Source organism: Coregonus clupeaformis, chromosome 36 (assembly GCF_020615455.1).
Source record: "Coregonus clupeaformis isolate EN_2021a chromosome 36, ASM2061545v1, whole genome shotgun sequence".
Lineage (NCBI taxonomy): Eukaryota > Metazoa > Chordata > Actinopteri > Salmoniformes > Salmonidae > Coregonus > Coregonus clupeaformis.
Genome location: NC_059227.1, coordinates 33,533,154 through 33,561,125, shown reverse-complemented (window position 1 = coordinate 33,561,125; position 27,972 = coordinate 33,533,154). Strand labels below are relative to the sequence as shown.

At 42.9% G+C, this 27,972-nt stretch overlaps 1 protein-coding gene across 4 annotated transcripts; it reads left to right on the top strand.

Annotated features, from left to right (window-relative positions):
• Positions 1-39: 39 nt before the first annotated feature.
• On the top strand, positions 40-27,972 carry capn3b (calpain 3b). 4 transcript variants are annotated; one of them, XM_041865583.1, is made up of 23 exons: positions 40-577; positions 4,776-4,845; positions 5,655-5,773; positions 6,105-6,238; positions 6,475-6,643; positions 6,771-6,854; positions 7,338-7,435; positions 7,636-7,713; positions 7,851-8,011; positions 8,215-8,387; positions 9,099-9,110; positions 9,707-9,915; positions 10,297-10,333; positions 13,388-13,417; positions 14,379-14,471; positions 15,583-15,660; positions 15,884-15,941; positions 16,289-16,353; positions 16,788-16,856; positions 17,656-17,734; positions 26,342-26,458; positions 26,925-26,983; positions 27,098-27,972. In XM_041865583.1, exons 1-23 carry the CDS (start codon positions 284-286, stop codon positions 27,122-27,124), a joined length of 2,313 nt encoding a protein of 770 aa, XP_041721517.1. In that variant the 5' UTR covers positions 40-283; the 3' UTR covers positions 27,125-27,972. The 4 variants fall into 4 exon arrangements, with proteins under 4 accessions (XP_041721517.1, XP_041721518.1, XP_041721519.1 ...); XM_041865584.1 differs by lacking the exons at positions 13,388-13,417; positions 14,379-14,471; XM_041865585.1 differs by lacking the exons at positions 40-577; positions 4,776-4,845; positions 5,655-5,773; ... (4 more) ...; positions 7,636-7,713; positions 7,851-8,011 and having other exon boundaries at positions 8,360-8,439.

Below are 27,972 nucleotides of genomic sequence, written 5' to 3'. Positions count from 1 at the left end.
GGCGAAAGTGTCAGTGTGTGTCTATGGGTGTGGGTTGGAGGGAGTGTTTGGTATTGCGAGTGCCCCCAGCATATAAAGGAACTGAGAGTGAGAAGAAAGCACGCGGAAAGAAGAAGGGACGTTTATCAGGGCTGTTTTGCAAGTTCATGCTCTTGCATTGAAATCTGAAAATATTCCTCACTTTCATTCATTTGGACTTTTGACTAACGTACATACTAAAGGGGACAGCTCACACTGATAGGGGGAACGAGGACACGCATAAGAAAAAAGAAAAAAAGCCAAGATGGCCCTTGTTGAGGAAACTTCAGTGAAGGTGGCGTTGGAAACTGAAGCATCACCTGAGGTGCCTCAGGGTAAGACTGACTACCCCTTCACGGCCAGCAACAGTATCTACACCGCCATTTTGAGCAGAAACGAGGCCGTCAAAGATGCCAAACGCCTGAAGAACTTCTTGGAGTTGCGAGACAAATACGTACAAAAGAAGGTCCTGTTTGAAGACCCTCTGTTCCCAGCCAATGATTCTTCTCTTTGGTACAGTAGCAAATTTCCAATTGACTTTGAGTGGAAGCGCCCAACGGTGAGTGCCATCTGTTTTCCCACTAGTAGGGGTGAAGTACGCCTTGCCTCAAGGTTGGAACTGTACGTGTATGTTGGGGTAGGAGATGTATACATTTAGATAGTCAATTGAAGGTGCTATCAGAACATATTTATCAGGGCTAGAAAAACATATACAAATTGTCATGCTGTTAAGATGGAACTCATATTGCAATGAAGACTGAACCACTGTTTCACAAAAGGAAAAGAAATTGACAGGTTGTACTAGAGAACATAACTGTCCTTCTTGAGTAAGAAATTATTTTGTTCGATGGGTCCCTGGTTCGAGCCCAAGTCGGGCCAAGGATGGGACCTACTCTGTTACACCTACCAGCCCAGCTCTTGATGAAGTGTGTCAGACTAAAAAACATATTAGGGCTGTAGGCTGCAGACAAGTAGATTAACAAAAACAGCAACCCATTTGTGGTAAGGTATTATCCCTCAGCCTAAGATCAAATCTCTCTTCATTAGCTGCAAAAACATTGTTGTGACATCACTTCCTGGTAAATAACCTGGGGGAACGCGAAAGAGATTCTGCTGCATGTTTATGGGCGCATAGCTGAGGATCATCAGGTTCTAGAATCACAGACAGCTGAGACTCTGCAATTGGCAGGCCTCACCACAGAACCAACAGGCATGCCACGAGGCTGACAGCGAGAGATCAGAGGTAGATCTGGGATATCATAGTCAACCAATAATCATCCTTGTCAGGCAGTGTGCCGTTACAAGACTCTCTGACTGGCAAAACCTGTGTATTCTAGACTTTGCAGTCTTGGTATTCATTTAAGTCAACCGTATGTGAATCTTATGTTGCAGTTGTCAGCGGGTTCTCATTCCAAGATGAAAATAATGATAGGGTAGCACTTTACCTCAAAGCCTGCAAGTGTAATGCATTATAATGCATAACACTTGTCATAAGCATGCACAACCATATGTCTTATTATCATCTCTTAATGATCCTGACTAAATACAATAACAGCCATTTTGAGTCAGTTGAACGTTTCATTCATAGAGAGACATAACATATTATAAACCTCATAAGAAGCCTTATAATAAGACATTGTGAAGGCTCAAACATGGGTGTGTTTGCATTTCTATGTAACACATTAGTCATTTAGCAAAAGCTCTAATCGGGAGTGACTCATATTAGTGCATAAAATTGCTTAAGCCCAAAGTTGGTGTTACTCAGATGTTTTCCAGTCATGGAATGTCCCAGGACTAATGGAGTCTTACTGACTTGCAGTCATGATGGCTTGACGTCAATGTGACCAAGTTCCAGCTAAAGCAAAAGGGTCAACATTATCCAAGGTCTAAATCAGGGGTATGAGGTTAGCCTTCTTGCGAACCCAAGGGGCACCTCATGTGATGAGGAAGGAGCCAAAGAGGGGTTTACTGCTGGAGTGAACAGGCTGACCCAACATACTATCCACCATAACTCAGATCTTTACTACAGGATATTGAAAACTTGGTCGAAGGCCCAGATTTACTAAGCCTTTGCATCAGATGCAATCTTTGCACCTGCCTCATTCAGGCATTTAACACCTTTATTTCATTCTTGGATAGTCACTTCATAAAGTGTCCTAAGGTAAGGAATGCTTTTTTTGGATTATCAAGACCGTCATTTGAGCACCAGATTCTCTTTTTGTTCAAGCTGGTCTGAAGTGTGTTTTGGTACGCTTTCGTCCCATGTGTAAAAAACTATACCACACCATGTCAACCATACATACCCATTCATTACCATGCCTTGAGACGTTAAAAGACATGTCTTCAAAATGTATCTTAAAGGAGCAATCTGAAGTTGCTACATAAATTTTTTTGACTAATAAATTAATAATATATACCCACTGATTCTTGAAGAATATAACTTATAAATGCCTCATGAGCTTAGTTCAACTTTCTTAAGCTTGTTTTACTCCAATGTTTAGTAAAATGTGAACAATGTATAGCCTCAAAACATGGTTAAAACTATCATTTTGATATCTTGGCTGGTCAGTCCTATCTCTGTCCATGAATTTGAGATCGGTTACATTTCTCCAGGTCCATCCCTCAGCTTTTTACCAAAACAGAGGCGGGGTGTGGACTTTGTTATTGTTTTCAACTGCTGATTGCACCTTTAGATGTCTTGAAAAATGGCTATGTCTCAAACTGTCTCAATACATCTTAATTTTATGTCTCAAGATGTCTTGAGACATCTTAATTTTATGTCTCAAGATGTCTTGAGACATCTTAATTTTATGTCTCAAGATGTCTTGAGACATCTTTCGATGGTGGTATGTACCAACAGTATATCCAACCTACTTTTCCAGATGGTGGATATTTTTTGAACTACCATACTGTATATTATATATAACCATCCCAGGGAGCTCCGTAATTTGGCCTTGATCAGGTTGCAGAACAATTTTGATGAACTTGCCATTGGGTCAAAACTATACATTCATAAATCCACCAGGAGTGCAACCATTTTGAGCCCAAGTGAGGTCGGCAGTAAGACTGGTCTAAGAAGGTGGTGAAGCAATCGTTCTTGGCACACTTAAAGGTGTGGAGACATCATGTTGGTGCATGTGGATCGGATCCAAGTATTTGTCAATTTGCTGACTCGGCCCCTTGAGTCGTGAAACTCAAGCCCTTTTTTATAACGACCTCCTCCAATACTGCTTTAACATATGCTTCCATAAACAAATGTGACCACTATGCAGTCCTACAAACACAAAAGTATATCCACACTAATGACAGAACCTCACATTTCATTCAGGCATTATTATGTACTGTAGATGGACTTTCACTTTCTCTATCAACAAACTCTATCATCAATAATGAGATCAAGACCTGGGGTCAAATAATATTAGAAATATATTTTAGCTGTGCTTGATTGAGCTTTCTTGGTGCAATGGAACCAATGGAATAGTCCCAAAAGTTCAAACCCCACCCTTCTGGCACTCCAGGCAGGCCAAACTATTTGAACCCAGGTTGGCTCAGAACATGGTTGTAGTTCAACTTATTCCCCTCAACGTAGATTCTTTGTCCCGGTGAAGTGAGAAGTCCAGAGGTATTACTAAATACATTAACCCTTGGTGGGAAAACTCTAGAGGTCGTGACCTGTTACAGCTGCTTTTATGGCAGAGATCATAATTCACTAGATTGCAACTAGTATTCTTCAACCCAGCCAGAGAATAAGAGTAACCAACCAGACTCTGACACAACCCCAGGGGTTGAGTCCTCTCCCCAGGGGTCGAGTCCTCTCCCCAGGGGTCAAGTCCTCTCCCCAGGGGTCAAGACCTCTCCTCTTCTATCATTTCCTGTAGCCAGACTGCAACGGTGCAAATTTGTCCTATTTTTTTCATTTTGTTTTGAAGAAAAACCTGCACACTGCATTTGTTGGGTGGTATCATTTGTTTATATGCATGGTTTTTATTTAATTTTAAGTCATTATGTAATAATTGACCACACAACTGCAGTGCTTTTCCTATTTTGAATCCCGTCTTGAAATGACTGTGCAAGCAAACCTACAGTATGTTTATACTGTTAGACCTTTACATGACAGAGTTTACATCCAGTCACCAGCTATGTTTTACTATAAAACCGGATGTAAAGTTTAACACAATACCTCTTTGTGCCAGCCCTTCCCAGCTCTTTTGGCATCGTAGAAATACAGTAGAACAACTATTTCTATGTTTGGTATGAGGACCCCACTTTAAGGCCGCTATTGCATTTTGTTGTAGCACTTAAAATAGCTGTGAGCAGATGACTTGGTCTACTGTCACTGTGTTTCCCCTATGGATCTATCACTTATCACTTACGTTGTGCAAAGAGGTTTTTGGCAGGGCCTTGCATCCCTCCTTCATATTCCACTCATGAAGACATAATTGAAAAGTGAGGTTGACTCCAGTTTTGAATACATGTGTTTTGACCAATGTTTTATGCCTGTTTATCACTATAGGAGATTGTATAAAATAAACTTCTCTTAGTTGCTGTCAAAGTACACAGGCCATCTACTAATGTAGCTTGATATCTTTTTAAGTCATGTTGTTATCATGGTACAGTCAAGATATTCCTCTCTCCTCTCAAGACATAGTACTATCTGATAATAGATTGAAGCTCTCACAAGATGTTCCACACCCCAGTAGAACATCACAACAACATTACTATGGCTACAGCTGTTTTTCTCTTTCTTTGTTTGGCAGGAAATCTGTGACAACCCCCAGTTCATCATAGACGGAGCCAGTAGGACAGACATCTGTCAAGGAGAGCTGGGTAAGACCACAGAAATAATGCACTGTATGACATCACTGGGTAAGACTCTTGCTGCTAAAGTATGCTCATGGTCGATGGTATGAAGCAGCAACATCTGACTAATAACATCTCCACAGTAATGTAGACAAGTAAAAGTAGACAGTGAGGATTCAGCCTTGAGTCATGCCAGACCAGGATGTGAGGAGATCAAAAGTTAGACAGGTGTTAACTAACAGCACAAATAGCATTCACTATTTAGCGGTCCCTGTTCAAACTGAAGCCATAGTATCTTGGCACAGTGAAAAGCAAAAGAGAGGGCAGACAACGTTTGAGAAGCACAGACAGCTGGGGATGCAATCAAGGAGCTCTCCTGTTAGAAGAGAGAGTGAGGATGGAAAGATGGTGTGAGAATTTAAGCCACGAGAGACGAAAAGTTACCCCCGGTAACCACACTGCTCGCTGTAAAGGACTGACACCTGCAGCAGGGTATGTGTGCGCGCGCGTGGTGTGTGTGCGCGCGCGGCGTGCGTGGTGTGTGAGCGCGTGTGGCATGCATGTGCGTTTGAGTGCTGTGTAACAGAAACCCCTCTCCCATAACATCTGCTAAATGCCCGCTTGAGAACGCACTGGGGCTGCCGGGTCAAGCTACACCAGTCCATGTTTTTGACACAGTTCAGAAAATAGCCATGCAAGTGGATACCCTTACATAAGCCTGTGTAAGGAGTCAGTAGTATATGGGTCCTGAAATGGGCCGAGACTACCTGAACTTGACCAATAATAAAACGCTCATTTTTCTTTCCCGAGGCTAAACGTTTCGTTGTTCCCTGCAGGTGACTGCTGGCTGCTTGCTGCTATTGCCTGTCTGACACTGAATGACAAGCTGCTGTACAGAGTTATCCCACCAGACCAGAGTTTCACAGAGAACTACGCTGGTATCTTCCATTTCCAGGTACTGTATGGTCATGGTCAATATCACCTGGGAACTATTCAATCAATCTATGTAGACTCAGGACCTACTATATCTTATTCATGTTTGCCCCCCCCCAAAAAAAAAAAACAACCCTGTACTGAATTATAAATCACTGAACCTTCAGTAGGGCACACTTAAAAAAAAAAAAAAGTGCAATGGAATACGAAAATCTGTGATCTAATTGGACAAGTTTAGGTCGAACCTCCCTGTGTCACTGTTTCCTTCTCATTTTCTTCCTACTGAACACAACCCAGCTCTCACTCCCTCTCATCACCTCCCATGCTGTCCATTGTCTCGCTGTTCCCCGCAGTTCTGGCGTTATGGCGAATGGGTGGACGTTGTGGTGGATGACCGTATCCCCACCTCCAATAACCACCTGGTGTTTACCAAGTCTTTCAGGAAGAACGAGTTCTGGAGCGCTCTGCTGGAGAAGGCTTATGCCAAGTAAGTGTGAATGATGATGCCACAACACAAGTCTATTAATAATACACCCTGTGGAAAAGAAGGGTGCTCAACAACAACAACAACAACAACAACAGTCACTGTCGACCTGTATAACCTGGTTCCAATTGACCAAAGTTAATTCACACCTTTGTATTCTCCACTTAATCATGCAAGATGATGTACAATTTGCAATGGTTATTATGAAATCATAAACTGTATGGTTGTCTCCTGGTCAGGTTGCACGGTTCCTACGAGGCCCTGAAAGGTGGCAACACCCTGGAGGCCATGGAGGACTTCACTGGGGGTGTGACAGAGTTCTTTGAGATCTCAGAGGCTCCAAAAGAACTCTACAGGATCATGAAGAAAGCCCTGGAGAGAGGCTCTCTGATGGGCTGTTCCATAGACGTGAGTCAGTCTGCTCCATGCCTTCTGCCTTCTTCTGTGTGCTACTGTGAGTGACCGGGGTCTGAACAAAGGCGCCACACGACCGTGTATCTCTGTTCTGATGTTCTGTCCATCCTATCTCTCGCAGGACCTGCTGCCAAGTCACTGTGAGACTGAAACTGCAAATGGACTGGTCAGGGGCCACGCCTACTCTATCACTGCGCTAGAGGAGGTATGGTTATGGTCATGGAGCCACAGTCAAAGCTGAAGCTTCTGGTCAAACCTCTACCAAACTGTAACTTATCACTTTACATTATTAGAAAGACAAACAACCTGAATCAATGTTATTGTATTGTTGTTGACTGAATCTGTACATTGCACTCTGACAATAGCATAAATTAAAACCTGGTATAAAAGAAAGAAAGAAAGAAAGAAAGAAAGAAAGAAAGAAAGAAAGAAAGAAAGAAAGAAAGAAAGAAAGAAAGAAAGAAAGAAAGAAAGAAAGAAAGAAAGAAAGAAAGAAAGAAAGAAAGAAAGAAAGAAAGAAAGAAAGAAAGAAAGAAAGAAAGAAAGAAAGAAAGAAAGAAAGAAAGAAAGAAAGAAAGAAAGAAAGAAAGAACAACTCTATGAATATGTTACAACACAGTATCTACTAATATGAGGTGCGGGCCAAACTAAATTATCTTTCGCTGCTGACCAAGGGTATCTTTCTTAGTGTGACAAGCTTAAGGTTACCAAGGATACCAAGATTCGCCTAGTTCAAATGCGGAACCCCTGGGGGATGGTGCTATGGAAAGGGCCATGGAATGCAAAGTGAGTGCAGACATTCTAAAGCCTAGAATCAATCAACCAACCAATCAACCAATCAATCCTTCAATCAATAAACAATCAATCATTTTTATTCTTCCAGGGAGAAACTGGTTGTGCAGCAAGAGAAACATAAAATACATAACATAACAACACAGCCTACATGTAACAAGGTGACTTTTACTTTTGTTATTTTCTCTCCACAGGTCCAAAGAATGGTCCACCATCTCCAGCTCAGACAAGGCCAGGCTGAAGAAGAAGACGGTTGAGACGAGCGAGACTTGGTGAGCTGAACGAAGCCCTCTGATAAATGTCAATGTCTCAGACATTAGGGCTGGGCACTGTAACAAAGGATTTCTGTGCAAATGGATAAACAACAATCTATTGTACTCTATTCTATTCTACTCTATTTTCCTTATAGGATATCCTTTGAGGACTTCAAAAAGAACTTCACCAAGCTGGAGATCTGTAACCTGACCCCTGACGCACTGCTAGACGACAAGTCCCATAGGTGGACTGTGGCGGTCAACGAGGGCCGCTGGGTACGAGGCAGCTCCGCCGGAGGCTGCAGGAACTTCCCAGGTACAAGGTTGACTTTGGGCTGTAAAAAATAGTGTTTGAACTATACTGATTTGTAGTACATCATGGCACATCATGGTTATGATGCCTGCTTCATTCTGCTTTAACTACACACTTTCTCAGCTGCTTGGTAGCCAAAAGTAGTACATAGTAAGAATGAAGACGTTGACCCCCACTGACCACGTCTCCTATCTGATGTCCCACAGACACGTTCTGGACCAACCCGCAGTACCGCATGCGTCTGTACGAGGAGGACGACGACCCCGACGACCCCGAGCATGTGGCATGCACCGTCATGGTGGCCCTGATGCAGAAGGGCCGGAGGAAAGACCGCAACAAGGGTGCCAAGCTCTACACCATCGGGTTCTCCATCTACGAGGTGGGATATACCTCCTGATAAACCAAACCACAATCACAGGACATAACTGGAGGTATTCTTGATCACCTAACCAGGATAAATGCTCGGATGTTCTTCTGGGTTGTGACCAGTCGGTATAAAACAAGATACACATTTTCGAAACTGAGTGAAAGGGGGAGATACTACTGAAGAAACAGTCACATTCATTTACCATTTCAAAACGTGTTGCTACGGTGCGCCCTACTGGTTAGGAAAAACTCCTAGCCCTAGCATTTAAAATAAAATCAGTCATATATTAATCTTGGTTAACCCAGAATTAAAATTGTGCATAATTTGGTCAGATGCTCAATTAGGTTCTGGAGGGAAGCGTGTTAGAAATTAAGATTTCTGGTTTGCGATGTCTCCAACCTCGCAAAAGGAAACTCTCAGCCAAAGCTGATAATTTATTGGCAGGACATCCAAATAGGTTAATCGCTTGAAAAGTTAGCCTGTTTATCTGTCCCGTCAATAAATGATCAAATCTATACAGAAACAGAGTGCTCCCTTTTCTTTATAGTCACCCGTTGACGTGTCCTGGGGTAAGGAACGGCCCTCAGTTGAGCACCTAATTCCCTTTTTTGTTCAAGCTGGTCTGGAGGGTGTTTGGGTACACTTTCATTCCATATATGAATAGGCACTGTAGTCATGGTGATACTGACTTTTCTTTGTTGTTTTTTACGTTCTTGTTCTCAGGTGCCCAAAGAGGTATGATGGCCAGGTGAAGGAGGACCTTGGTGTGATGATGTCAGAGCTGATGTCAGTAGTCACCTGACTGTGATCAAAGTGCTACTTATGTGTGTCAGTCTGCCTCTGCTTCAGAACATAAAACTAGGTGTACCTCTGTCTTAACTTGAAGCTGTGTCTTGGTGTTACTAGTGTTCAACATGCCACCTTAGCTATAAAATAGCCTACACACAACACACCAAAAATACACAAGAGATGTTCAGATAACAATACATATTATTTTAGCAGAACTGCGTCAAATAAATATGTGAAATACTTGAAAATATTCTACCCAGGTCTGCCTTAGACATTTGTTTTATTCTATTATACTGATTCAGTGATTTAAAAAATATATTTTTTATAGTATGATAAGTCAGATTCCTTTTTATAGTATGATAAGTCAGATCCCTTTTTATAGTATGATAAGTCAGATTCATTTTTATAGTATGATAAGTCAGATCCCTTTTTATATTATGATAAGTCAGATTCCTTTTTATAGTATGATTCAGTCAGTGCCAGTGCATCACCCCTCTGTCCCCCCTCTCTTTCTATCCCTCTATCCCCCTCTCTCGCTACAGATGGTTGGGAGCCAGCAGCACCTGCAGAAAGACTTCTTCCTTTACAATGCCTCCAAGGCCAAATGCAAGTCCTACATCAACCTGCGTGAGGTGAGCGAGCGATTCTGCCTGCCCCCTGGGGAGTACGTGATCATCCCTTCGACCTTTGAACCCCACGAGGAGGGAGAGTTCATCCTCAGAGTCTTCTCCGAGAAGAACAGCACCTCAGAGTGAGTGACTGGGAGGGGAGGGAGAGAGGGGCTGCTATGGTGGAGGGGTTAGGGAGTTTGTGTGTGTGTGTGTGTGTGTTTGTGTGAATGAATTTGTTTCTGTGGGTGGCCATTTGTGTGTCTGTGTGTGTGTGTGTGTCTGAATGTGAGAGTCTGCATGTGGGGGCATGTGTGGGTGGCATGCCAGAGTAGCATTAAAGATTAAGCCTCCATGCCAGTCAAGAGTGGCATGCCACCCACCCAAGAGTGGCAGTAAAAGTTAAGCCTCCATGCCAGTCAAGAGTGGCATGCCACCCACCCAAGAGTGGCAGTATATATTAAGCTTCCATGCCTTCGATCTTCTGCCATGGTGATGAGTAACGTCTGTCTGTTCTCTCTCAGGGAAACCGAAAACACAATTAGGTCAGACCAAATAGAGGTTAGTAAATGGACCCGCGTCTCTCTCTCCTCTCTCTCTGACCTGCCACTGGCATTAAACAAGCATGTGTGTCCATGTATGCTGATGATTCAACCATATACGCATCAGCAACCACAGCTAATTAAGTCACTGAAACCCTTAACAAAGAGTTGCAGTCTCCTTTGGAATGGGTGGCCAGTAATAAACTGGTCCTGAACATCTCTAAAACTAAGAGCATTGTATTTGGTACAAATCATTCCCTACGTTCTAGACCTCAGTTGAATCTGGTAATGAATGGTGTGGCTGTTGAACAAGTTGAGGAGACTAAATTACTTGGTGTTTTTTGACACCACACTCCACAAAACAAGTCCTGCAGGCTCTAGTTTGATCTTATCTTGATTATTGTCCAGTCATATGGTCAAGTACTGCAAAGAAGGACCTAGTTAAGCTGCAGCTGGCCCAGAACAGAGCGGCACGTCTTGCTCTTCATTGTAATCACAGGGCTAATACTAATACTATGCATGTGAGTCTTTCTGGGCTAAGAGTTGAGAAAAAACTGAATGTGTCACTTCTTGTTTTTATAAGAAACATCAATGTGTTGGAATTCCCTAAATGTTTGCATAGTCAACTTACACACAGCACTGACACACACTTACCCCACCAGACATGCCACCAGGGGTCTTTTCACAGTCCCCAGGTCCAGAACAAATTCAGGGAAATGTACAGTATTATACAGAGCCATGAGTGCATGGAACTCCCTTCCGTCTTATATAGCCCAAGTGAACAGCAAACCTGGTTTAAAAAAACAAATAAAGCAACACCTCATGGCACAACGCCTCTCCCCCATGTGACCTACTTGTTGTGTGTATATACTGACATGTATGTGTAACTGATAGATGCACACACAAACTACATGTTCATGTTTTTTAATGTATTTAAATTGTAAATGTCTGTAATGTCTTTTTTGTTTACAGTACCAGTCAAAAGTTTGGACACACCTACTCATTCAAGGGTTTTTCTTGATTTTTACTATTTTCTACATTGTAGAATAATAGTGAAGACATCAAAATGAAATAACACATATGGAATCATGTGGTAACCAAAAAAGTGTTAAACAAATTCTTCAAAGTAGCCACCCTTTGCCTTGATGACAGCTTTGCACACTCTTGTCATTCTCTCAACCAGCTTACATTTTACATTTTAGTCATTTAGCAGACGCTCTTATCCAGAGCGACTTACAGTTAGTGAGTGCATAAATGTTCATACTGCCCCCCCGTGGGAAACGAACCCACAACCCTGGCATTGCAAGCGCCATGCTCTACCAACTGAGCTACAGGGGACATCACCTGGAATGCTTTTCCAACAGTCTTGAAGGAGTTCCCACATATGCTGAGCACTTGTTGGCTGCTTTTCCTTCACTCTGCGGTCCAACTCATCCCAAAACATCTCAATTGGGTTGAGGTCAGGTGATTGTGGAGGCCACGTCATCTGATGCAGCACTCCATCACTCTCCTTCTTGGTCAAATAGCCCTTTTACAGCCTGGAGGTGTGTTGGGTCATTGTCCTGTTGAAAAACAAATTATAGTCCCACTAAGCGCAAACCAGATGGGATGGCTTATCGCTGCAGAATGCTGTGGTAGTCATGCTGGTTAAGGGTGCCTTGAATTCTAAATAAATCACAGACAGTGTCACCAGCAAAGCACCCCCACACCATCACACCTCCTCCTCCATGCTTCACAGTGGGAACCACACATGTGGAGATCATCCGTTCACCTACTCTGCGTCTCACAAAGACTCGGCAGTTAGAACCATAAATCTCAAATTTGGACTCATCAGACCAATGGACAGATTTATACCGGTCTAATGTCCATTGCTCGTGTTTCTTGGCCCAAGAAAGTCTCTTCTTCTTATTGATGTCCTTTAGTAGTGGTTTCTTTGCAGCAATTCGACCATGAAGGCCTGATTCACGCAGTCTCCTCTGAACAGTTGATGTTGAGATGTGTCTGTTACTTGAACTCTGTGAAGCATTTATTTGGGCTGCAATCTGAGGTGCAGTTAACTCTAATGAACTCTGGGTCTTCCTTTCCTGTGGCGGTCCTCATGAGAACCAGTTTCATCATAGCGCTTGATGGTTTTTGCGACTGCACTTGAAGAAACTTTCAAAGTTCTTAAAGTTTTCCAAATTGACTGACCTTCATGTCTTAAAGTAATGATGGACTGTCATTTCTCTTTGCTTATTTCAGCTGTTCTTGCCATAATATGGACTTGGTCTTTTACCAAATAGAGCTATCTTCTGTATACCCACCCTACCTTGTCACAACACAACTGATTGGCTCAAACGCATTAAGAAGGAAAGAAATTCCACAAATTAACTTTTAACAAGGCACACCTGATAATTTAAATGCATTCCAGGTGACTACCTCATGAAGCTGGCTGAGAGAACGCCAAGAGTGTGCAAAGCTGTCATCAAGGCAATGGGTGGCTACTTTGAAGAATCTCATCTCAAATACATTTTGATTTGTTTAACACTTTTTTGGTTACTACATAATTCCATATGTGTTATTTCATAGTTTTGATGTCTTCACTATTATTCTACAATGTAGAAAATAGTAAAAAATAAAGAAAAACCCTGGAATGAGTAGGTGTGTCCAAACTTTTGACTGGCACTGTATGTCGGACCCCAGTAAGACTAGCTGTCGCCATTGGCGTCGGCTAATGGGGATCCTAATAAATAAAATAAAATAAAAATCAACCTGTTGTCCATATGCACCTGTTCATGTCTGTATGTCTGCGTCTTTGTCCTCCACCTACCAAAAATACATCACTCAAACTTGAATGAAAAATATAGTCCCACCACTGACAATCTCTGTCTGTGTCTCTCACTCTCTTTGTCTGTCTGTCTGTCTCTCTGTCTGTCTCAATCTGTCTGTCTCTGTGTCTGTCTCTCTCTCCCTATCTCCCCCTCTCTCTTTGTCACTATTACGGAACAGGGTTTGATTGTTCATTGTTCATTTCAATGTTAACTTCTCCATTTCATTTCTATGTTTATTTTCCATTTCTGCCTCACGCCGACAGCAAGGCAAAAACAGGACAAAGAAAGGAAAGGTACTGTGTGTGCATGCATCATCATAGTCTCTTTGGTTTTAACCAAATTATGACCGAGACATTGAATATAGGATGTTTTTCACGACATCCTCTTTCACTTCTCGCTAGATTAAATAAATTACCATTGCAACCAGTGTCATTTCACATGTAGACTTGAAGCCAATTGAATATTAGCCTGGTGGTCCCTGATCTGTTCGGGCTGTGAAGCCCAACTCCTACGGCCGTTACTATACCAAACATAGGAGTTGGAGATACAGCACAAACAGATAGGGATCCAGGGTAATGGAATGTTGGTCTACGTCCAATGAGCTTACTGTCATTTTCTTCTTCTATTCTGTCTTTCACCTCTAACCCCTGTGTGTCACACGTCCCAATCCACCTTCTCCCCTTACCTCTGGTCACCTCTAACCCCCCCCCACTGTCCACCCCCACCCCACCACTACAACCCCCCCACCATCCACCCCCCCACCGTCCACTCCACCACTACCACCCCCACCCCACCACCTTCCACCCCACCACTACCACCATCCACCCCACCAAAACCGTCCACCCCACCACTACCACCCCCACCCCCCCACTCCACCACCGTCCACCCCACCACTACCACCCCACCACTGTCCACCCCACGACTACCACCCCCACTCCATCACCGTCCACTCCACCACTACCACCCCAACACTACCACCCCACCACACCACTACCACCCCCACTCCACCACCGTCCACCCCACCACTACCACCCCACAACTACTACCCCCACTCCACCACCATCCACCCCACCACTACCACCCCCACCCCACTACCGTCCACCCCCACCACTACCACCCCCACTCCACCACCGTCCACCCCACCACTACCACCCCCCACTCCACCACCGTCCACCCCACCACTACCACCCCCACTCCACCACCGTCCACCCCACCACTACCACCCCCACTCCACCCCACCACTACCACCCCCAGCCCATCGTGTTTGTATCAGACAGAGCGAAGGCCAACAAGGAGATTGAGCAAGATGACATCGAGGTTGAGAAGGAGCAGAAAGAGAAAGTCAAGGTTGTTCAAAGGGGAGGGGTGTTCTCCTTTAAGAGAGGAGGGGGGCAGAGTGGAGGGGTGTTCTCCTTTAAGAGAGTAGGGGGGCAGAGGGGAGGGGTGTTCTCCTTTAAGGGAGGAGGGGGGCAGAGGGGAGGGGTGTTCTCCTTTAAGGGAGGAGGGGGGCAGAGGGGAGGGGTGTTCTCCATTAAGAGAGGAGGGGGGCAGAGGGGAGGGGTGTTCTCCTTTAAGAGAGGAGGGGGGCAGAGGGGAGGGGTGTTCTCCTCTAAGAGAGGAGGGGGGCAGAGGGGAGGGGTGTTCTCCTTTGAGAGAGGAGGGGGGCAGAGGGGAGGGGTGTTCTCCTTTGAGAGAGGAGGGGGGCAGAGGGGAGGGGTGATTGTGGTGAAACCTATTGTGATGGCATGTGTTTGTCAAGGTGGCCAAGCCAGGGAGGGGATTGGGGGATAAGTGTTTAAATTGGGCGGAATTTAGCAAAAATAATAAGAGTCTGGTAGCAGCAGTTGTGATGTGTGTGTAGCATGAATGTATATGTGTGTAGGTGTGTGTAGGTGTGTGTGCACGCACCCAAACCATGCCAGTCAAGTTGCACTTGACACAATTCCACCTGTAGGCATTTTACACCATGTTGCGTTCTCCAATGTAACTATTAGCATAGTGTAACCTCTGACCTAACAAAATACGGGGTCAGTCATAGGACTGAAACCCAATCTACCCCAGGCCACAAAACATCTCCTGTCCTATCCTGACCAGGGAGAGACCACCAGACACCCCCACGGATCCACAATCAGCTCTAGAAGGTCAACCAATCTCCAGTAACAATGCACTTGTTCTCAGAACTGTGTATTTACATACTCATATTTGCTGTTGTTTGGTTACCATGGTTCCTCCTCCTCTGGTCGAAAGGGGTAATGAATAAACAAATGATAGACATTTAGGGCAGATTTGACTTTTGCCATTTGTCTACTGATGTCCACAATGCAATCAAAATTAGCATGGCTTTGTGTAGTGCATGTTGGGATATAACACTTTTGAAACCAGCCTGAAACCTGATAACATCATGCCTTCACTTCCATCGATCTTTCTAAAAGTTTCTTTCTTTCACTTTCCCAATCAGCCAAAACCACAGCAACCGGATGAGGAGAGCGGAGAACACAAAATGTTCAGGGCCATTTACCAGCAGATTGCTGGGGAGGTGAGTGCTGGTGTGACTGGGAAAAGTGGGAGCATTGGTCAGGGTAATTGAATGTAAGTAAACCCAATGAGCATGTTGTTCATACCTATCTAATCCTCTCAGATCTTCACAAGTGCATAGGGGGTTAGAGGTAGAGGTTTGATATGGGATTGGGCCGATAAGGATAGGGTATTCTGAGAGGTCTACATGCACACAGCTCAAAGGAGATATGTCCCCTCTCTAGGACATGCAGATCTGTGCCAACGAGCTCAAGGTGGTCATGAAAAGGGTACTGGAAAAACGTGAGTGCTGTCATGATCCCTCATTTTTAATGCCGGACCCTTCCTCTTCCCTTGTGCCCACTATGTCCACCATTGGAAGATGCTGAGGGGAGGACGGCTCATCAAAATGGCTGGTACGGAGCGAATGGAATGGCATTAAAGAAATGGAAATGGAAATGGAAACGTTTGAAGTATTTGATACTATTCCACTTATTCCGCTCCAGCCATTACCACGAGTCTGTCCTCCCCCAATTAAGGTGTCACCAACCGCCTGTGATGGCCACCTGCCATGTCCTTTCTGTACACTTGTCACATAGTGTCCACTCTGTAGTATGCACTTATCTTCTAAATTATATTTTTCTCCACAGATAATGACATGAAGACGGACGGCTTGAGCTTAGAGAGTTGCCGGAGCATGATCGCTTTGATGGACGTATCCTTCCATGTGATTTATACTGGAACTCTATTTCAACGTTTCTGAAACCATCTCTGTCTGCTACTCTGGTTGCCTATCTATGTAAACACAGAGCAAACAACAATGTTAAAGGTACAGACGGATACAGTAGTAAAAGCAGTAGTTCAAAAATATATACAATTCTATGAAATGCAGTTCTTCACACCAGAGGAGGCTGGTGGGAGGACCTATGGGAGGACAGGCTTATTGTAATGGCTGGAATGGCATTAATGGAACGGTATCATACACATCAAACATGGAAACCACATAAATGGACTCCGTTCCATTAATTCCATTCCAGCCATTACAATGAGCCCGTCCCCCTATAGCTCCTCCCACCAGCCTCCACTGCTTCACACGGAAACGCCCAAGAGAGAAATATTGCCTGAGTTTCTTCCCTAACTACTTCTCAGACGGACGGCACAGGAAAACTGAACCTGCAGGAGTTCAAACACCTGTGGAGTAAGATCAAAGCGTGGCAGGTAGGATCTACCTGTCCATAACTCTCCAGAGCCTGATGGTTTAGGGGCAAATCCTAACTTCCATTTAAGTCGAATTTACTCTTAGTCTCCCGTTGCCATCACTGCTAAGTGAAATTTGGACTTAAGTGGAAGTTAGGATGAAGGCGTCTTCTGTATGGGGGAGTTTTGTTAAGAGCCCCGACGCTCAAACGGAAAATTAACATGCATCGCTTCAGTAAGGTTTTGGAAGCATAAGGACCTCATCAATAATTTTCAAAAAATAAAAGGTTAAATTGATACACACCTTGATAGGGTTAGTGTTCCCACGTGGCCATAACTCCATGTTACAGCACTTGTTTACAGAAAACAGATGGAAGACAAGAGGTGACCACCTGTGCTAATTAGCTATCTAGCATGCTCCGGACACCTGTGAGTAAGCGTAACTCGGGAAGAGTAGTGGAAGTGTAATTTTCGTCAGATGGAGGCACCCATAGCTGTATGGATCTGTAACTGCATCTTTTTTATTTGAAGGATTCTTTCTTGCTGATGAAAAATAAAGGCTGTTTGTATTGAAAGCCGTAACACAAGCAATGATTATTTACGTTTGTAAACGTTAAAACACAGCGTGGGGATTTTAGTTCACGAGGTAATCGTGGGCGAAGGTAATGGCTGAAAACTGTAGGAAGAAACAGAATGCCGCCTAGAGTTTGAGAGCAATAGATTCGCCCAACAGCGATCATCAGCAGATAATACACATTTTCAGCACAATATTCAAACAGTCATTAATTGAGATTGACCATCATGTGTTCACTGTGTGCAGCTGATCTTCAAGAAGTATGACAAGGACAAATCCAGCACCATCAGCAGCTTTGAGATGAGGAACGCAGTCAATGACGCAGGTGAGCTCCATGGACAAACTTGTTCAGCCCTTGCAGGGCCACGTTCATTTGCCAAACGTTTTCTAACGTTACAGATAGAAATATCATGATTCGAGCCGACGTGAATCATTATTCTACATGTCAGAGGCATGTTTGTTCTACATATCTGAACGTTTCAAAATGTTTCGTCCTGCTGAACGTGCCTCCAGGTGAATGGACTTAGAAGTCTTCCCTGAGAGCCATGAGTTGACTAGACTCTTTTTTTTTCTTGGCTCAGTACTAGTGTAAAAAGGGTATTATGGACCTCCTATAAAATGGTCCACGCACACAAACAGTCAGGAGGTTGAAAAGATTTGACATGGGCCCTCAAATCCTCTAAAAGTTCTACAGCTGCACAATTGAAAGCATCTTGACTGGCTATATCACTGCTTGGTATGGCAACTGTACCGCCCTTGATCACATGGCGCTACAGAGGATGGTGCAGACAGTCCAGTGCATCACTGGGGCCGAGCTCCCTGCCATCCAGGTCCTCTATACCAGGCAGTGTGAAAGGAAGGCCCGGAAAATTGTTAAAGACTCCAGCCACCCAAGCCATAGACTGTTCTCTCTGCTTCCGCACGGCAAGCAGTACTGGTGATTCAAGTCTGACACCAACAGGCTCCTGAACAGCTTCTATTCCCAAGCAATAAGACTGCTAAATATTGCAAAAATTCTAGCAAAATGTATAGCGCATACAATTAAAAAGGTATTGTCGAATATTATTGATTCTAATCAGACAGGTTTTTTACATGGAAGATACATTGGAGATAATATAAGGCAAGTATTGGAAACAATAGAACACTATGGAAAATCTGGGAAACCAGGCCTGCTATTCATAGCAGACTTCGAAAAGGCATTTGATAAAGTACGACTGGGGTTTATAGATAAATGCCTGGAGCATTTCAATTTTGGAGAATCTCTTATAAAATGGGTCAAAATCATGTATAGTAACCCTAGGTGTAAAATAGTAAATAATGGCTATTTCTCAGAAAGTTTTAAACTGTCAAGAGGAGTGAAACAAGGTTGTCCACTATCGGCATATCTATAATATCAGAGGATTAGAAATCCGGGGCTTAAAAACAAAGGTGTCATTGTACACTGATGATTCATTTTTTCTTTTAAATCCACAACTAGAATCCCTCCACAGCCTCGTAGAGGATCTAGATACATTTTCTAACCTCTCTGGATTACAACCGAATTATGACAAATATACAATACTACGTATTGGATCACAAAAAAATAAAAATGTTACATTACCATGTAGTTTACCAATAAAATTGTCTGATGGTGATGTGGATATACTCGGAATACATATCCCAAAGGAAATAAATGATCTCACTTCAATACATTTTAATAGAAAGTTAGCAAAAATAGATAAGATCTTGCTACCATGGAAAGGTAAATACCTGTCAATTTGTGGAAAAATCACCCTGATTAACTCTTTAGTATTATCCCAGTTTACCTATTTGCTTATGGTCTTGCCTACGCCTAGCGAACAGTTTTTTAAATTATATGAGAAAAAAAGATTCCATTTTATTTGGAACGGCAAGCCAGACAAAATTAAACGAGCCTATTTATATAATGAATATGAATTCGGAGGACAGAAATGATTAAATATTAAAGCATTAGACCTATCACTAAAAGCTTCAGTCATACAAAAGTTATACTTAAATCCGAACTGGTTCTCAAGCAAATTAGTAAGATTGTCTCACCCAATGTTCAAGAATGGCCTTTTTCCCTTTATTCAGATTACAACCACTCACTTTCAGTTATTTGAAAAGGAAATCATCTCCCAAATATCACTATTTCTAAAACAAGCCATAGAATGTTGGTTTCAATTTAATCCTCCAGAAACGACAGAACAAATAATGCAACAAATATTGTGGTTAAATTCAAATATACTAATTGACAAAAAAACTTTATTTTTTGACAAAATGTTTAAAAAAGGTATAATCTTCGTAAATGATATCATCGGTAGGACTGGTGGAGTTATGTTGCACATGCAGCTAACAACAACATATGGAAATGTCTGTTCTACCCAAAATTACAACCAAATAATTGCAGCCTTACCGCAAAAATGGAAGAGGAAAGTGGAAGGGGGAGAAAGTAAGGAACTTGTCTGTCGGCCTTGCATTAAAGAACATAATTGGTTAAGGAAAACTGTGATAAATAAAAAAGTATATCAGTTTCATTTAAGGACCAAAGGATTGACAGCCGTCCCATATAGCTAAATACTGCTAAATGGCTAATAAAATGGCTACACGAACAATCTGCATTGACCCTTCTATTTGATGTCACTTTACCCCTATACATACACTATAAATACAAAAGTATGTGGACACCCCTTCAAATGGATTCGGCTATTTCAGCCACACCTGTTGCTGACAGGTGTATAAAATCGAGCTTTACTGTATCTTGGGCAGGAAGTCTTGATAAAACCATCCATATACAAAATAATACTTCAGACACATCAGATGATAGTGTCCCGTCAAGCTGAATAGGCACCTTCTAAACTAAACAATCCCAGAGCCCCTCTCCTGTAATCTCGTCATTTTTTCCTGCTGCATTGACATATGTTCGGTACCTGTGACATCAACTAGCCAAAATATAAAACCTGTTGTTTAACAAATCTGTTAGGACCTTCAAAAAGTTGTTGCTGGCTTATCAGCTCAATATTCGGTACTAAAAACATTTACTTGGATCTACTTCAAATCTGGACACAGTTCCACGTAATGGAAACAGATCATTGTTTTAGATGACATGACCTTCTTACTTAAATCACCGGTGCTACCCAAACTATAGAATTGAGTAATAATAATTGGAAATGGTCAAAAAAGTATCTTATTCAATTATTCATACCTCTGTCCCAAATGTCCCACTGTGTCCCTTACAGCCTGTTTGAGTTCAGTGAGAACTACTTATTTTCCACAGGAAGCTTATCTTTAACCCAAACAACAGATGGCGGCCTCTAATTTAATATCAGTCCCAATGCTCAATCCCTCTGTTCATCATGTGACCTTGTATTGAAACATTTACTTCTTCAAATTACTAAGACACTAATATTGCCATTCACTTTGTAACTTTCACTAGTCTCCATAACCAGGACTCCCTTCCCAATAGGAAGACCTTCTCAATCACTACTGCTAATACACACGGATCACTCTAAAACACTGTTCTGCTTTCACCCCAATTGTAAGGTTCTGCTTTCACCCCTATTGTAAGGTTTAAAACAAAACAAACATGATAACTTTCTCCGTATTGGAAGGCATTGTTTTCATTTTAGTCTACCCTAACAATGTTACTCTTATAGAAATCCTATATGGATGGTGTTAAGAGATAGATGGGAGGTATTGAATAGAGTTGAAGGATGGGACTAATAACTAATAACAACAAATAATAACAAAGTTAGCTAATAATAGAGCATACTGTGTCCATAATAAGTATATAGGTTGTATGTTGGGAGCTTTTGGGAAAGAGCACAGTTAGAAAGATATGGCATATAGAAGCAAACCGGATGGACATCATGAAAATGATCGGAGAGGTTGAGAGTAGAAGAAGTTCAGGAGCAAAACAAACAAAAACAAAAAAACACCAAAAAAACAAAAAAATATATATATATATAATTGTAAAATTAACTGTGTCCATAAGGTGTAGATAGTAAGTATAGACCGGAAGTAGAGGCCTGGGCATTGTTGTTCACTAATTTACTCCAAGTAGGGAAAGGATGGCGGGGTTGAAAAGTAATAAAGGGGAGTATATATATAAAAAAACATGGGGGATTGGAAGTGATGCAGACAATTACATTGATAGACGATACAATCTATCTGCAATATTAAGCTGATCCATCCCCACAAAAAAACAATGTTACTCTTTAATATTTACTACCAATTTCTGTTGGATATTCACTTTCTGCTTCACACTTATTAAATGTCTTATTTTGAGATTAACATGTAATGCGCCGAATTTATAAAATGCATCGGCTAATTCAGAAGGGAAGAAATCAACTTTCACTATAACTGGGCTGGCACTGTATCAGTCTCCTATAGATGGCGTGCTCTGTCCATAATAAGTCTCTACCAAGCAAGTTAAACTCTAGTAACCCATTATACATTGATACGTTGTTACTTCATCAAATCTCTAGTAACCCATTATACTCTTCATGTGTTACTATCTCTAGTAACAGCATATTCGGGAATAGTACTTTCTCCTTTCATATCTCCACATACATAATAACTAAACTCAGCAAAAAAAGAAATGTCCCTTTTTCAGGACCGTGTCTTTCAAAGATAATTTGTAAAAATGCAAATAACTTCAGATCTTCATTGTAAATTATAAAAATAAAAAAAAATTATGCACTCTAACTGTAAGTTGCTCTGGATAAGAGCGTCTGCTAAATGACTAAAATGTAAAATGCAAAGGGTTTAAACACTGTTTCCCATGCTTGTTCAATTAACCATAAACAATTAATGAACATGCACCTGTGGAACGGTCGTTAAGACACTAACAGCTTACAGATGGTAGGCAGTTAAGGTCACAGTTATGAAAACTTAGGGCACTAAAGAGGCCTTTCTACTGACTCTGAAAAACACCAAAAAAAAGATGCCCAGGGTCCCTGCTCATCTGCGTGAATGTGCCTTAGGCATGCTGCAAGGAGGCGTGAGGACTGCAGATGTGGCCAGGGCAATAAATTGCAATGTCCGTACTGTGAGACGCCTAAGACAGCGCTACAGGGAGACAGGACGGACAGCTGATCGTTCTCGCAGTGGCAGACCACGTGTAACAACACCTGCACAGGATCGGTACATCCGAACATCACACCTGTGGGACAGGTACAGGATGGCAACAACTGCCCAAGTTACACCAGGAACGCACAATCCCTCCATCAGTGCTCAGACTGTCCGCAATAGGCTGAGAGAGACTGGACTGATGGCTTGTAGCCCTGTTGTAAGGCAGGTCCTCACCAGACATCACTGGCAACAATGTCGCCTATGGGCACAATAAATGCAGTTGACAGTGAGAGGACGTTTCTTTTTTTTTGCTGAGTTTATATACCATCAAACTCCACTGATGAGACGTGTTATCCTCGCTATCTCTAATGAGTCATGTTACCCTCCTGCGACATGTTATCCTCGTTACTAATAAGACATGTTACCCTCCTGAGACATGTTATCCTCGTTACTAATGAGACGTGTTATCATGTGATCCTCTAATGAGACATGTTATCCTCTGAGACATGTTACCCTCGATTGGGATCCTGAGACATGTTATCCTCTACCTGTAGATCCGACTGGCAGTGGTGGACAGAGCCGTAGATTACATTATAGATTAAAAAAACTCAGCTCACACAGAATTGTTTGGGGTGTTCATTCACCTCTTTCACACCGGAGCTAGTCCCCTGACAGCTCTCACTCACTCAGTACTTAATAGCAAAATTTCAAACCTCTTATTATCCAAATTTCAATCAGCTTATTATCCACATTTCAATTATCTTGTTATACAAATGTCAATCAGTGTAATATCCACATTTCCATCAGATTAACACATCCTTTCCACACTCACACAACTTTCACATCCACATTCACTTAGTACTATTCCCAAACACACTCGGAAATCTCCCTTATTACCCCATGTGCATCTTCAACGATTCTCTTGTTATTACTTCCTTTGCACCATATGTATCTTCAACAAGTTCTCTTGCCGCTACATCCTATACATATATAATAACACCACGTGCTATTAGTAGTGGCTGCAGACCACGTAGACACTACCTAGAGACAGCTGTCAGCGGGGCTTTCCATGGTACCGTTACTCGCCCTCGCTCTAGTCTTCTCACCATAAGACTAGTGAATAGCTTTCTCATAAGACTATGGGTACTTTTTTTTATTGTTCAGTTTTATTATTTATTTTTATACAGATTCATTTAAATTGACTTTAAATTGAACTGGGTGAAAGTGTTGTGGTCAGATGAGACCCAAATGGAGCTCTTTGGCATCAACTCAACTCGCCGTGTTTGGAGGAGGAATGCTTCCTATGACCCCAAGAACACATTTACATTACATTTTACATTTTAGTCATTTAGCAGACGCTCTTATCCAGAGCGACTTACAGTTAGTGAATACATATTTTTTTTTATACTGGCCCCCCGTGGGAACACCATCCCCACCGTCAAACATGGAGGTGGAAACATTATGCTTTGGGGGTGTTTTTCTGCTAAGGGGACACGACAACTTCACCGCATCAAAGGGACAATGTACGGGGCCATGTACCGTCAAATCTTGGGTGAGAACCTCCTTCCCTCAGCCAGGGCATTGAAAATGGGCCAACTACAAGAAACGTCTGACCTCTGTGATTGCCAACAAGTACTAAGTCATGTTTTGCATAGGGGTCAAATACTTATTTCCCTCATTAAAATGCAAATCAATTTATAACATTTTTGACATGCGTTTTTCTGGATTTTGTTGTTGTTATTCTGTCTCTCACTGTTCAAATAAACCTACCATTAAAATGATAGACTGATCATTTCTTTGTCAGTGGGCAAACGTACAAAATCAGCAGGGGATCAAATACTTTTTTCCCTCACTGTAAGTGAAGTAAAAAATACAAATAATTAAATAAAATAACAGTAGGGAGGCTATTTACAGGGGGTACCGGTACAGAGTCAATGTGGGGGCACAGGTTAGTCGAAGTAATTGAGTTAATATGTACATGTGGGTAGAGTTAGTGACTATGCATAGATAATAAACAGAGAGTAGCAGCAGCGTAAAAGAGGGGGTGGGGTGGGGGGACAATGCAAATAGTCTGGGTAGCCATGATTAGCTGTTCAGGAGTCTTATGGCTTGGGGGTAGAAGCTGTTAAGAAGCCTTTTGGACCTAGACTTGGCGCTCCGGTACCGCTTGCCGTGCGGTAGCAGAGAGAACAGTCTATGACTAGGGTGGCTGGAGTCTTTGACTATTTTTAGAGCCTTCCTCTGACACCGCCTGGTATAGAGGTCCTGGATGGCAGGAAGCTTGGCCCCAGTGATGTACTGGGCCATACGCACTGCCCTCTGTAGTGCCTTGCGGTCGTTGGCCGAGCAGTTGCCATACCAGGCAGTGATGCAACCAGTCACGATGCTCTCGATGGTGCAGCTGTATAACTTTTTGAGGATCTGAGGGGGAATAGGCTTTGTCGTGCCCTCTTCACGACTGTCTTGGTGTGTTTGGACCATGATAGTTTGTTGGTGATGTGGACACCAAGGAACATGAAGCTCTCAACCTGTTCCACTACAGCCCCGTCGATGAGAATGGGGGCGTGCCCAGTCCTTTTTTTCCTGTAGTCCACAATCATCTCCTTTGTCTTGATCACGTTGAGGGAGAGGTTGTTATCCTGGCACCACACGGCCAGGTCTCTGACCTCCTCCCTATAGGCTGTCTCATCGTTGTCGGTGATCAGGCCTACCACTGTTGTGTCGTCTGCAAACTTAATGATGGTGTTGGAGTCGTGCCTGGCTATGCAGTCATGGGTGAACAGGGAGTACAGTAGGGGACTGAGCACGCACCCCTGAGGGGCCTCTGTGTTGAGGATCAGCGTGGCAGATGTTGTTACCTACCCTTACCACCTGGGGGCGGCCCGTCAGGAAGTCCAGGATCCAGTTGCAGAGGGAGGTGTTTAGTCCCAGGGTCCTTAGCTTAGTGATGAGCTTTGAGGGCACTATGGTGTTGAACGCTGAGCTGTAGTCAATGAATAGCATTCTCACGTAGGTGTTCCTCTTGTCCAGGTGGGAAAGGGCAGTGTGGAGTGCAATAGAGATTGCATCATCTGTGGATCTGTTGGGGCGGTATGCAAATTCAGTGGGTCTGGAATAATGGTGTTGATGTGAGCCATGATCAGCCTTTCAAAGCACTTCAAGTCTACAGACGTGAGTGCTACGGGTCGGTACTCATTTAGGCAGGTTATCTTAGTGTTCTTGGGCACAGGGTCTATGATGGTCTGCTTGAAACATGTTGGTATTTCAGACTCAGTCAGAGACATGTTGAAAATGTCAGTGAAGACACTTGCCAGTTGGTCAGCGCATGCTCGGAGTACGCGTCCTGGTAATCCGTCTGGTTCTGCGGCCTTGTGAATGTTGACCTGCTTAAAAGTCCCGTTAGTTCTCTTATATACTGCTTACAGAGAAGTTGTATTTTCATGGTTCATAGGGTTGGTTCCTGCATGTGTCTGGCTCCGTCTCCTATCTTAACTTATAGAACATATTCTGGGCGTTCTGCCAGATGGTTTTAAGGAGGGGGTCATGTCACCCCCCCCCCTCATATCTTTACCAAGCACAGGCAGGAACCAAGGATTATTTACGACACGAAATACAAAATTAACTTTTTCAAGGCTGTCTTTTCACACGAGAACATTTTCCATCACAGTTGTTCTTGACTTTTGTATTTTTTTTTTGTACTACATACAGTATATTGATTATTGCATTGTTGGGAAAGAGCATGCAAGGCATTTTACTGTACTTTGCACATGAAAAAAAATCATTAAAATATCTTCCACTGTCGTTACAGCAAATCCTTCATCTTTGTATCCATTCCACTTTTTTTTCCTTCCATCCCACTTAGGGTTCCGTCTAAACAACCAGCTGTATGACATCATCACCATGCGCTACGCTGACGAGCACCTCAACATCGACTTTGACAGCTTCATCTGCTGCTTCGTCAGGCTAGAGGGCATGTTCAGTAAGTACACACTGGTTTGATTAATGTAAATTCCACCAGAAACATCAACACGCATTCATGTCTCATTGAATAAGAGTCCGAGAAAACAGAGAAAGATAGGTGGAGGTCACGTGTAGCTCAGTTGGTAGAGCATGGAGCTTGCAACGCCAGGGTTGTGGGTTCGATTCCCACGGGGGGCCAGTATGAAAATATATGCACTCACTAATTGTAAGTCGCTCTGGATAAGAGCATCTGCTAAAAAGACAAAAATGTGAATGTCACAGGAGGTTGGTGGCACCTTAATTGGGGAGGACGGACTCGTGGTAAGGGCTGGCGCGCTATTGGTGGAATGGTATCAAACACATGGTTTCCATGGTGTTTGATGCCATTCCATTTGCTCCATTCCGGCCATTATTATGATCCGTCCTCCCCTCAGCAGCCTCCACTGGTAGAGGTACTGTTTGATCTGTAAGGGGTCTCTTCGCAGGGACGTTCCATGCCTTTGACAGAGACGGAGACGGTATAATCAAGCTCAACGTCCTCGAGGTAAGCCCAGTAGGCCACTGTGCTGCAAAGGTCACATCACGTCCCTACAAAGGGGAATTCACTCCATTAACTCGTCCTCTTCTGTTTCTTTCATCTCCTGTCCTCTCGTTACAGTGGCTCCAGTTGACCATGTATGCTTAGATCACCCAGCCATCAGATGCATTCTGCTCTCGTCTACCCACAGCCATGCTTCTACCAACATCGCCTTCCTCTACCTCAGCCAATTCCCCATGTTCTCTCTCTGACAAGACGACATTGCCATTACTCTCATTATAGCATAGAATACAAATTAAATGCAATGGTGATCTTTTCTGCAGTCATTCTGCAGAGACGATATATCTCACAACGCTGAGAGAAGTGTGATGTCTCAAGAAACTACATTTAATACGATATAGCAGTCTTTTAAGACGCACAGCTTGGCTGGAGAAAAAGACCACCTGGAATGTGAACTTTGACTGGTGAGAGGTAGCACCTTGGCAGCACCAGCACTGAGGGACTTGAATGGGGAACCCTTGCTCCAGTACATTTGGCTAGTGCTTTAACCACAAGCCTTCAAGTGTTATTGCCTGTCCTTAAAGGGGAAGGTTTTAGAACGCCAGCTCACTGTAACTGTAAATAACATGTTTAGTATTAGTGTATTGAATACATATCGTTGCTTAGCTTTACTTCCTTAAGTGTTTCCATTCCCATTTGTCATTGGTGGAAACTACATTACAAAATCAATGTGTTTCTGTAAGTCTCTGTGATAATATAATGTGGATACTCAGGTCTCGAGAGACAGTGATGATGCCGTTGGACTGGATTGTTGGATTGTTTCAGAAGCATTTTTTATTTAAATTAATTAAAATCAAACTTGTACGAATGTGTTCCAGTATGGGATAAGCGTTGTCGAGTCGTCAACGCTAAACCAAATCTCTGGATGTGAGCCCAGGTTGAATTGTGTAATGAATATTTTTGGATTCCAAACAAATAAATATGATGTAAATTAA